Consider the following 12,613-nt stretch of genomic DNA (forward strand, 5'->3'; position numbering starts at 1 on the left):
TTGTTACAATGTTATGGTAGGCTACATTATTTTCATTACAAACATCATAACACTTAGACTCGCTGAAGATGATCTGTGTTCAAATGCAGAGGAGAAATATGTAGGTCTGTCGTGAATGAGATTCTGTTGTGCTGAAGTTATGAGCAACATGACTTGAGTTAATAATGTGACTCATGTGAAAGAACAAATCTCTATTCATAAAAGCCATTAGAAATATTTTTAACTAAACTATGTCTATGGCCATGTATATCTAAAAGGAAAGAATTGGCATATTTTGATAATGAAAACGTAAAACACATCCCACTGTGTTTAGTGATGTAAAGTGGGTGTGTGCAAACATCTCGTCCTCTCTCAGAAAGCTTCGGTTTAATGCACTCTCACACATATGACCACGAACATGGCAGATGACCAAAGAGAAGAACCAGGCGTTGTGGTAAATATGCCTGACATATTGAATTTTATGAGAAAGCTTGTTTAATTTGCATAGTATTTTTTTCTTCGTTTTGCATTTTTTCATTTCTACTTGTTTTATATAATATTCATTGACTGTTGATATAGATTAAAGACGGGTGGTCAGGTTACAGTCTTGAGCTGTTTAATTATCCTGAGCATTACAAGGGTGATCTGGAGTGTGTGTACATCCCTCATGGAGTCATTATGAACAGGTAAACACACTCTTCTGGACACATATCATAACATTTGTGCAAATGTAAAAATTCATGTTAGCTCACTGTGCATTGACAAGTGATAATAAACAACTTTAGATCAGATCAGATCATTTGGTCAAATTTTATGAGAAATTTTAGTTCATATTGAGATTTATGACCTTGCAAACTATAGATCTCGGCAAATCTGAGCACAGTTTGAGACTTTGTGGAGACATTTTCTGAAACTCTAGAATAGATGTGTGAAATAACTGGGATCTTTTTCTCTGAAGAAAAATCTGAGGAGCAGAAATTTTAAGCAAAATGTTTGAGAAACAAGTAGGCTAGGATATTATTGAGATATTGTCATTTACAACTTCGCTATTTTTGTTACTTATTTATGTCAGTTATTTCAAAAAACCATTATTAAAAAACAAAATTCCTCTCGATTGGAGTAGGCTAAATGAGTATGATGTAAAAACATGCAATATAGCCTGTTTCTGCTTTCAAATATTCATTTTCATCATTGTTTAGCCTTATGCTTTCTGCTCCACAATCACATTCCAAAGTAATTTGGGTTGATCTACAACTTTGCACATTAACTTCATGTGACCCTTAAATCTAATTTATGGAATCACATGACCTCCACAAACACAGTTCCTAACATTGTGATCTAATGTGATTTGTAGGATCGAGTGTCTGGCCAGAGACATCCTTGAAGACATCGGACATCATGACATGATGGTTCTGTGTGTTCTGAAGGGAGGATACAAGTTCTGTTCTGACCTGGTGGAGTCAATCAAAGCTCAGAGTCGCAGCGCCAGCAGAAGACTGACCACCAGAGTAGAGTTCATCCGCTTTAAGAGCTATCTGGTGAGGAGAAGCACAAATCGTATGCATATAATAGCTAACTATAGCAGAGTGCTCTATCGTGTTTCTCAGAGCATACCTTTTAACACATCTTAAAACCCATAGTTTACACACCCCTAAAATCCACATCAACTCATGTTTACACTCAGAAATGACCAAACTTACCAAACTGGGAAAAAAATTATACACTGCAAGATCATTTTTAAATAAATAGCCAAGGCAAAGGCTATTTAGACTATCTCCGCCCACCATTGGTTGAATCAGGTAAAAAAAAAAAAAAAAAGGCTAGTCACGTAACCATGGCATGGTGATTAAGGATAGTGACTTAGTGACCGATATGAGTTCAAATCAGCCGTTTATTTATTTATTTTAAAAGAGAGAAGCGTGTATTTAAAAAAAATGGAGGAAATCTTCGAAAAGTGAAAATAAAGAGAAATTTGATGTGGTGTTCCAGCGTTGATTGGCGCGACACGTGCCGCTCATATTAAGCCCGAAGAATATGCGAATAATATGCATACAGTCGATCTCATAGCCTTTCAAAGAATTATCATATAGGCTAATACAACCATCTTTCCTGGACCTAAAGTACATCTTTACTGATTAGCAGGTTCAATATGGCTATGGGTTGGTGTAGTGTAGGGGAGAGTGGGGTGATTTGTGCCAGGGGGGAAGTAGTTCCACCCCTTGTTTCTGGAAAACCATAGGAGAAATTGGTCATGTGACCACATAATTTTGAAAAGCAATCAATTTTACTCATCCTCCAAAGAAGAGAGACACATGGCATGAGTGTAAACACATTTTAGCTCAAAAAACTGTTTTTTTCCTTTCAAAGTAAAATTTCTATGATTAAGGTTTTTTGATTGTAGTGTCTGAACAAGTATAGACACGTTTGAAAACATTTCACATATGTTTTATTGCTTTAGCATGCTATACAATGAGTCTATACAGTTAGCATAAAGTTAGCTCTTAACTGCTGGATCATGCTAGTTTTTCAAACTTGTGGGTCTGGGGTGATTTGTGCCAAAGGGCCTGGGTTAAGTTGTGCCAGAACCAGACCACCTAGACACTCACAGGCGATAATCTGGAGAAGTGAGGAGATGGGTATGCCTCATCATCAGTGTTTGACTTAGGCCTACCTACCATTTGTTTAATTTAGCTAACACTGATTTCAGTTTTGAGTTTGCACTATGTTATTAAAGAGAAGTTTTATTAAGTTTTTAAGTGGCCTAAATCACAGGATGTTTAGAAATTAGCCTAGTCACTTTATTCTTATATGTTACATAATTGACAGACAGCATTCTATGTCAACAGGCATCTATCGCCAAAGCCTTTTTGCCTGAAATGATTCACAAATATCATAAATTGTGTTGCTATGGTGCTCTAAATGGTTGCTAGGGCGTGGCTTGATAGCTTCACAATGATCCTGAGAGACTGATTGGTCGTCTGAGTAAAATGAGCCTGCCCTCTTGTCTCTGTGACACTGTGATCCAGAGTTATGTTCAATACAAAATTTACCATATTGGAAAAACGCATGCTATGGTATTCTAACAGTTTAATAGGGTGACAATATCTAAATAAACCTTAAATTAGTCATTTTGTATTAAATTTGTCTTGGTTTTATATAGCATTACAGTTCATAACATTAAAATGTTCTGTTTTACTTCAGAAATCACTGGCACAATTTACCCCCAACGTATTCCCCCAAAGGCACAACTTACCCCGCACCAGGGGCAAGTTGTGCCACGAGACCACTTTTTTTCCCAAAAGCTATATTTCTGAAACAATGTATTTCAGATCCAAAGTTATTGTTCTCAGGGATGCACCACATCCTGAAATATATGTAAATCCTTAAGTTGAAGGCATTACTGTCATGGCCTCACAAGTCACTTTGAGTAAAAATTGGCACAACTCACCCCACTCTCCCCTAGAGGGCCTTATACTGAGACAAGTAAGGTCCTAATAAGGCAACATTTATGTATTTTAATCAATATAAGCATATAAACTCTTATACTGTTTTACAGTGTACTACAATACACTGACATGCAAAGTATTTGTTAGTAGGCTATTTGCTAAGTTGCACTAGCTAAGAATAAAAAGCATCTAACACTATTTACACTTAGTGCAAATAGCATCTAACTATTACTTACACTGTTGTTTGCACAGCACTTAGTGTACCCGTAACCCTTCTAGTGCAAATAATCTCTGCCTATCATTTGTCTTGCTTTGTAACGGGTAAAGTGGCCGTCATCAGCTGTAGTCAGCAGAGGGCGCTCTAATGCTGTGCACGTGTTATTCAGAAAGATATGGATGTGCTCAGAATAGCGTTTCCATGCTACTCTACTCTTCATTCTGTGCAATACTGATGTGTATTGTGCAGAGTATGACATTGGACGAGTGCAGATTCCTGAATACCTGGATGATGTATACAACAATGTACGATATTACTATATTTGCCAAACACAGTAGACCTATACCACAGAGATGCGACCAAATCTGTGTGTGTGTGTGAGAGAGAGAGAGAGAGAGAGAGAGAGAGAGAGAGAGAGAGAGAGAGAGAGAGAGAGAGAGAGAGAGAGAGAGAGAGAGAGAGAGAGAGAGAGAGGCTACTTCTTTACTCATTATTTGATCGGACTGGCAAAAATGTCCACACAATGACATTTTTTTCTACCATTATAGAGAAATCCAAATGTACTACTAGTAATCAGATGTTTTCTGGTATTTTATCACAATATATGTTTATCTGACTGTAATTGAAATACACAGAGAAAACCCAATCTAAGGATACAGTAAAGGTCAAGTTGTTCTGTCAGGGTTGGTTGGGTCTTCACAGTGTGTGTTTTGCTGTAACTCACGGGCCCCTAAGGAGCCTCCAGTCCATCATCCAGTGGTCCCGCTTCCTGTGTGAACATAACCAAGCCAGAACGTTCTTCTCAAGCACAGAAGAGCCTCTTCACCCCTTCACAAAAGTTCAACTTGACCCTGAGAAGAGGACGCAACCCAATTGTTCTCAGCAGACAAAAGCCGCTTCTGTCCGGACATGTCTAGAGACTGTAAGATCATACGTGCTGACAGGGCCACAGAAGGGGCCTTTTAACGTCTGTCTCTGTGTCTTTTACAGAATGACCAGTCCACTGAAGATCTGCACATTATTGGACCAGACGACCTCTCCATGCTGAAAGGAAAGGTAATGCGCATGTTTGCTTATTAGTCATAAGAATGCATGAAAATGGGCTTTACTAGTCTATTAGTGACGAAAGACACGATTTTTCATATAGTAAGTCGATTTAGGTTAAGCGAGTTAAGTGAGAAAGTACAGCTTCTAAGTCTGGTGTTCATATGTCTGAGGTTTTCAACAACAAACCGCATCATTATATCCAGAGTTCTGAGACCTTATACTGAGAATTTTCTGAACTACCAAGACTTGTTTGTTGACACATATTTCAAGCACATTCAATCATGACACCATAAAACTGGTCAAACTGTTCAAAAACATGTTTTTACAAGCATCAAGTGCCTTTCTTGGCCTCATCAGTCCTCAACATTATCCATTATTGAGACATTCTGGTGCACAAAACTGCAAATAGATTCCCACCTCTATCATGCAAAGAGCCAGAGGCGGTATCCTTGATGAACGGTGCAATATCATCCAGCCCTCCAAGCACTGGAGCTGTTCTCAAGGCAAATGGGTCACTTCTTATGACAAATCCACAGGAATAATCGTCAGGTTTGCAGTTCTTTTGTTCACTCCCTGCTATAGTCATGGCACAGCATCCAGAATTGCTTTATTATTACAGATGTGTCCGATATAGAGATTAGGCAGCTCTATAGTGAGCAGATGACTGTTATTGATTATATTCATTACCAGTAATATGTCATCTGTCATTTGTCTTGAATGCATTTACACTATCAATTAAAATTTTGGGGTCAGTAAGATTTCTATATCAAATGAATGCTGTTCTTTTGAAGGTTCTGTTCATCAAATAATCCTGTAACAAAATAGCATGGTTTCCATATAAATATTAAGTCAACATTGACAATAATAAATGTTTCTTGAGTCAGCATATTTGAATGATTTCTGAAGGATCATGTGACACTGAAGATTGGAGTAATGATGCTGAAAATTCAGCTTTGATTCACAGGAATAAATTGCATTTTAAAATATATTCAAATAGAAAACAGATCTTTTAATTTGGAATAATATTTCACAATATTGCAGTCTTTGATCAAATAAAGGCAACCTTTGTGAGAATAAGAGGCTTCTTCAAAAACATAAAACAATCTTACCGACCCCAAACTTTTGAACGGTGGTGTATTGCACATGTTCATCTAAGAAATTCCATGATCCATGAAGTTCTTATGATAGGAAAAAAGATATGAATAAATGACCCAAAATGGGACTAAATTAAACTGTTAATGTGGCATTCCATGGTTGGACTAATCTATGATCTTTACTCATGAAAACACAAGTATAATATAATAATAGAATAGAATGCCATATAATAAGGTGGCTGTGCTTGCATGGCTCATATATCTACTTAAAATATTCCACCAAACAATCACAGTGTGTGTTTTCCATGATGATAACATCCAGATTCTCTCTTGTTGTTCCTGTTGTTTTTGGATGTTTTTTTTAAATCTCTTGGATTTTCTACATTCTAACACATTCTCTCTCTGTTCCCCCCTCACATGCCACACAGAATGTCTTGATTGTGGAGGTAAGATTGTGCTTTTCACAGTGGGTTTAGCAAAGTATGCAGACACATATAAACATATATATTTTAACAAAATCACACAAACTAACTGGAATGAAATGCAAGAGAGAAGCAAACAAAGTTTGTTATGAACAATTCCCATGGCACGTGTGCAGGGTAGTCTGGGATTTGTCTGGAAAACAATAGAGTAGAAAGGTATTTTCCTTTCAGATCAGATTTCACATCAGACGTTTTCCAATGAAATCACCCATGTAGATCCCGCATGTGCTGCTGAATAATAACAGTGCTGTTGATCATTATTTCCATAACTTTGGGTACGTTTTTTTTACGTTACTAAACTCTCATTAAAAGGCTTGTGCTACCTAGACAGAATTTCAGGGATCATAGCTGCACTCCAGGGGTGAAGGCAGTGCTAAAATCCCGCTGCCAAATCCTAAAGCAGCATGCAAGGCAATCCCAGAATGCAGTGCAAAGAGTTCAGTGAAAGATGGAGGACAATGTAAAGATAAATGCTTAAAAAAGAAGTTCAGTTAGTGCAAATTAAAGTATTATAAACATAGTTCAACTTTTTTTATCATACGTGTGCTATACACTAGCTACCAAGCTTTTTAAAGAAATTAATACTTTTATTTAGCAATGATGCATTCAATCGAACAAAAGTGACTGTAAAGACATTTTGTAATGTCACAAAATATTTCTATTTCAAATAAATGTTGTTCTTTTGAACTTTGTTCATCAAAGAATCCTAAAAAAAAGTTTTAAAAATATAATGTATATATATGAATACAATTTGAACTGTTTTCAACATTGATAATAATAAGAAATGTTTCTTGAGCAGCAAATCAACATATGATTTCTGAAGGATCATGTGACACTGAAGACTGGAGTAATGATGCTGAAAATTCAGCTTTGCATCACAGAAATGAATTACATTTTAAAACACATTAGAAAACAGTTATTTTAAAAAGTACTAATATTTCACAATATTTCTGTTTTACTGTATTTTTCATCCAGAAAAGTCTTTCAAAAAACATTTCACCAACACCAAACTTTTGAACGATTTGTGTATTGCATTGTTAGCTTAGTAACATACTAAAATCCAACTCTTTTGAAATCAATGCCAAGTTTTTATTGCGTGCTGTAAATGAAGAATGATATTTTTTGCTTGACAAAATTGCTAGAGTATTTCAGATCAAAGTCGATCACTTATGAGCAAATCCTCATGGAATCTGCACCTGCGAAACTCCACAGGAAGACACAATCCGAATGCCTGTAGACAGCAAGGCATGTAGCACTAAATCTCCATTACTGTGTAATCTTATATGTATTCATTTCCTCACAGGCAATAGTGGACACAGGAAAGACAATGAGAGCCCTTCTGCAGCACGTGGAGACTTTCCAGCCCAACATGGTTAAAGTTGCAGGGTGAGAAGGGGAATAGCTATGTTTCCAACTAAAGTTGTGAATTTAACATGTGCACAAAATTCGAATTATCGAATAAAACATTTGCGAATAAAGTAATTTTTCCATCCCATGCGTTCAAGAGAACAAAATCGCCGCTTGCTGGGAAATTGGTGCAAAATATCTGTAGTAAAAATGGAAGTTGCTGCAATTTGAGAAGCCACTGTGGTTCTTTTTTGTACATTATAAATGATTGCACACGAAATGCAATAAACAGAAAGTGAATTTGACTTAATGCGGAGCCAAATGCAATGTTAATCGATTAATCGCATCCAAAATAAAAGTTTGTGTTTACATAATATGTGTGTGTACTGTGTATGATTATTTTATATATATAAATACACACACTTGTAATTATTTGCATGTATATACTGTATATAGATTTATATATTATATATAAATATTAATATTTTATATATAAATAAAAAAAAATCTTAAATATATACATGCACGTGTGTGTATTTATATATACAAAGTAATTATACCAAGTACACACACATTTATTATGTAAACATAAACTTTTATTTTGGATGCGATTAATCGTTTCACAGCCCTAGTTAAAACGTTTGTCCGATTTCGATTGCAATTAGCGCATCTTAGCGCTTCCATCCAGCGTTTTTTTTTAATGAGATATCCAAACATTCACATAAAAATCAAGCGTAGCGTCAGTTCTGGCGGTCACGTTAGTAAGCTCGCATCAGCTGACTCTCACCTGATCCACGTCTGCCTATAAGAATACGACGCCTATCATCACTGTATAAATTAAAAGCTCCTTCAGTATTTTGAGCAGCTATGGCGTTCCCCAGGAGCTAATTGAAGGGAAGTCATGTGAGAGGAGGAAATGCCTCCATCGAGCTATGATTGGATGATCAGTTATGATTAGATATGATTGGTTTGTGTGATAAATCCCGCCTCTTGATTTTGTGCACATTCTGGAATCGGCCTGAATACAGACAATGATGGCGTTAATGGGAATACTAATTAAAAAGTAAGTAAACAAATCAGCCACTTAGATATCACCGCTTAATGTCACGCCACCATCAAACTTGAAATGAGCTGAAAACATGACGACTGTGTGGGGTTTTAGTGAGCAATAGCTTGGGGAAATTAAAGGTACATCTTCGTGTCTATCTGTGACCAGTGTGTACAAGCTTGATGACTGCTGAAAATAAGTTAACTTATTGCCTTTAGTTATTATTTTGGAATAAATGTAAAAATGCATAAAAACACTACGTTGATGAAATTTATACTTGGTTTTAATACATAGAACATCAGTTAGTGTAAAAATACAAAATACGATTGTATATGGTCTCTTTTCTTATGTAATGTTTATCTAACCAGGAAAATGAAGTGTAAGGGACACACCGATGGAAACACAGCTAATGTAAGAGGATGCGTGGCCTGAGATCAAATCAAGCGGAAGAAGAGGGGCAGACCTCGACATTTTCATAGTTTTGATCTAATGGAGGTTAAGGGTGTTAACGTGTTCCCGTGTCTCTTCCCTCAGGCTGCTGGTGAAGAGGGTTCCTCACGGGGCGGCAGAGCTCCCTGACTGTGAGTGCTCAAGGGTGCTCAAACATACTTCTGCCCTGCGGAAATGGCCCTTAATGAATCACAATATGATTATCTGAACACGGCTGTGATTCGTGAGAACTGATTACTTGTGTTTCTCTGCAGATGTCGGATTTGTCATTCCCAATCGTTTTGTGGTGGGTTACGCTCTGGACTACAATGAGTACTTCAGGGACCTCAATGTAAGATTACGTCCATTTTTGTTAAATTCCATGACCTTTTGAAGATGAAACGATGAGAGGCTTTGACTTTGAAACCTAAGTACAAAAATGTACGAACATTAGGCATGTAATGGTAGTGCCCAATTGTTTTGATCCAGTCAACTTACAGTATCTCTAGAGCAACAGGAAAATGCAACAATGAAAATTCTGTCATTAATTTCTCACCCTCATGTCGTTGCAAACCTGTAAGACTTTCGTTTATCTTTGGAACACAATTGAAGATTTTTTTAATGAAATCTGAGAGCTTTCTTTCCCTCCATAGACAGCTACGCGACTGATACTTTGATGCTTCAAAAAATTAATTAAAGGAACACTCCAGTTTTTTGGGAAATAGTCTTCTTTTCCAACTCCCCTAGAGTTCAACAGTGGAGTTTTACCGTTTTCGAATCCATTCAGCCGATCTCCGGGTCTGGCGGTAGCACTTTTAGCATAGCTTAGCATAGATCATTGAATCTGATTAGACCGTTAGCATCTCTCTCAAAAAATGACCAAAGAGTTTCGATATTTTTCCTATTTGAAACTTGACTCTTCTGTAGTTACACAGCGCCTGGAAATAGTCCCCAGCTCGGTAACTTCCAACTTGACGGGCACTAAGTTTGTAATATCATTGCGCCTGCTGGTACACCAGCAGTTCCTTGATTATTACGCAGGAATGAGAGTATAGTTCCTAGTCATATTGGCCTAGAAAATCGCAACTTTTAATTTTCTGTCGGTCTTAGTACACAATGTAACTATAGAAGAGTCAAGTTTTAAATAGGAAAAATATCGAAACTCTTTTTTTGAGAGAGATGCTAACGGTCTAATCAGATTCAATGATCTATGCTAAGCTATGCTAAAAGTGCTACCGCCAGACCCGGAGATCGGCTGAATGGATTAGAAAACGGTAAAACTCAACTGTTTAACTCTAGGGGAGTTGGAAAATGAGCCTATTTCCCAAAAAAGTGGAGTGTTCCTTTAAGAGATCATAAAACTAATCCATATGAATTGAGCGGTTTAGTCCAAATTTTCTGAAGAGACTCGACTACTTCATATGATGAACAGATTGAATTTAGGCTTTTATTCACATTTAAACATTCATCAATACACACATCAATTGTTGAACGGAAGCTCAAGCATGTTCACTTGACGTGTGAGAACCAATGAGGTTCATTCTCGTGTTACGCATCACGTTTGAGCTTCCGGGAGAGGTTTGTCCTCGTCAAGCAGGTTCGGTTGAGCTTCTGTTCATGTTTGCTGATCAATATTTATAAATGAACAAAAGCAATTCAATCTGTTCATCATTTAAAGCGATCATAAAATGCGTGAACGACCCCTTGATGTTGTTGATGTTGTTGAAGGATGGTTCACTCAAAAATGTAAAGTATTTCATTAATTTGAGTAAATAAAAGCCTAAATTAAATCTGTTCATCATATAAAGTGAACAAGTCTCTTCAGAAAATTTGGACTAAACCGCTCAATTCATATGGATTACTTTTATGATCTCTTTATGAACTTTTTGAAGCGTCAAAGTGGTAGTTGCTGTCTATTGAGGGATAAAAAGCTCTCAGATGTCATCAAAAATATCATCGTTTGTGTTCTGAAGATGAACGAATGTCTTACGAGTTTGGAACGACATGAGGGTGAGTAATTAATGACAGGATTTTCGGTTCTGGGTGAACTAACTCTTTAAAGCTGCATAAAAAGGCCAAGCTCACCATAGGGCGTTATATAAGAGATGAATCTCTGAACCTGCAGCATGAATGTCAGCACTGAGTGTTGAGCAGGACTTGGTGAACATCCAAATGAAATCTGGCATGCAGCACAGCATTCATCTTTCCTAGAAAACTCTAATCAGCCTTACATCATGTGTCCAAGCCCCTCCTGAAGCTGTAAATGTGATGGAAAACATCTATCTGTCACACTGCAGACAAGCAGAAGCAAACATTTTGCTGTGTTACTTGTACAGCTCTATTTTCTGCTTTATTTATCACTCGATGTCTTCCCCTTCACAGCACATCTGCGTCATCAGCGAGACGGGGAAACAGAAATATAAAGTGTGACAAAACTCCATTCAAGAGGAATGGACATTTATATTACCGTAACGGAGGAAAAACTCATCCTGACACAAGATTACTGTGTTCTCAAATCAGAGATCTGATATCTGTCACTGACATGCTGAATTATTTTTGAAATATTATATAATGTGTTTTGCATGAATTGAGTAAAGTCACATCGCAATACTAACGTGTTATGATGAGGAAAACAGACTTCCAGTTCCATTTTTATGCTGTATCAGTTTAAGAGCCAGCTGCCCATTTTGTTCTCTTTAGAAGACATTTGTTTGTGAGATCATCCATGCCACGGAGGACATTCTACGCTTTCCTAGGGTTGTAGAGAGGCAGGAGCTTTATCCCAAAATTGATATAAAATTAATAGCATTTTTTCTTTGCATTGTGAAAATATAAATATGTTACAGATGATATTACTGAAATAAAATGCCTTGATTGTCTTGCCTTGTTGTCTTGCCTCTGTAGAAGAGTCCTGATGTCTACTATAGAGGACATATGATACAATATGAAAAAGTTGTATATTTCTTGTGAGTGAGACACTACAAAGATATGTGCTGCGTCTGAAATACTGTCAGAGTTGGTGTCCATTTGAATTTACCTTGCGACCATTAAAAAAGTACATTCTATGTAGTATGAATGAAATTTGGACGTACTGTACAACATCCGACATGTGACTCTCATGTGACCTACCAGTGTCAGTTGCGTCGCTTCACGTCCATTCATCAAGTGGACACTTTAGAATCTCGGTGGAAGTTGTAGGTCGCCCGGGTACTTTACCTACTGTTTTTAGACATTCGGACATACAGTAATACTCTTTTAGCATACTGTTTTTCGCATACTATATAGCAGGGAAGTGTCGATTTCAGACAAAGCGAAGGAGTTTTAGAATGTTGCTATCATGTTTTGGCACAATTGCTAGCATGTTTCTAACATGATTTAACACTTTGTAGGCATGTTTCTAACATGTATAGCACAATGCTAGCATGTTTTCTTCTACAAACAATAAAATATGAAAACGTTATATATTTCATTGTATATGTGTATATATTGTGTTAGATGGATGGATGGATGGATGGGACGGACGG

The 12,613-nt window shown here is 37.0% G+C and overlaps 1 protein-coding gene across 2 annotated transcripts; it reads left to right on the plus strand.

Annotated features, from left to right (window-relative positions):
* Positions 1 to 303: 303 nt before the first annotated feature.
* Positions 304 to 12,552, plus strand: prtfdc1a (phosphoribosyl transferase domain containing 1a). 2 transcript variants are annotated; one of them, XM_079602332.1, is made up of 9 exons: positions 304 to 433; positions 559 to 665; positions 1,334 to 1,517; positions 4,633 to 4,698; positions 6,212 to 6,229; positions 7,569 to 7,651; positions 9,195 to 9,241; positions 9,365 to 9,441; positions 11,472 to 12,552. In XM_079602332.1, the coding sequence occupies exons 1-9, from the start codon at positions 386 to 388 to the stop codon at positions 11,517 to 11,519; spliced, it is 678 nt and encodes a 225-aa protein (XP_079458458.1). In that variant the 5' UTR covers positions 304 to 385; the 3' UTR covers positions 11,520 to 12,552. The 2 variants fall into 2 exon arrangements, with proteins under 2 accessions (XP_079458458.1, XP_079458459.1); XM_079602333.1 differs by lacking the exon at positions 6,212 to 6,229 and having other exon boundaries at positions 11,472 to 11,968.
* Positions 12,553 to 12,613: the final 61 nt, after the last annotated feature.

This window comes from Phoxinus phoxinus (assembly GCF_949152265.1).
Source record: "Phoxinus phoxinus genome assembly, chromosome: 24".
Lineage (NCBI taxonomy): Eukaryota > Metazoa > Chordata > Actinopteri > Cypriniformes > Leuciscidae > Phoxinus > Phoxinus phoxinus.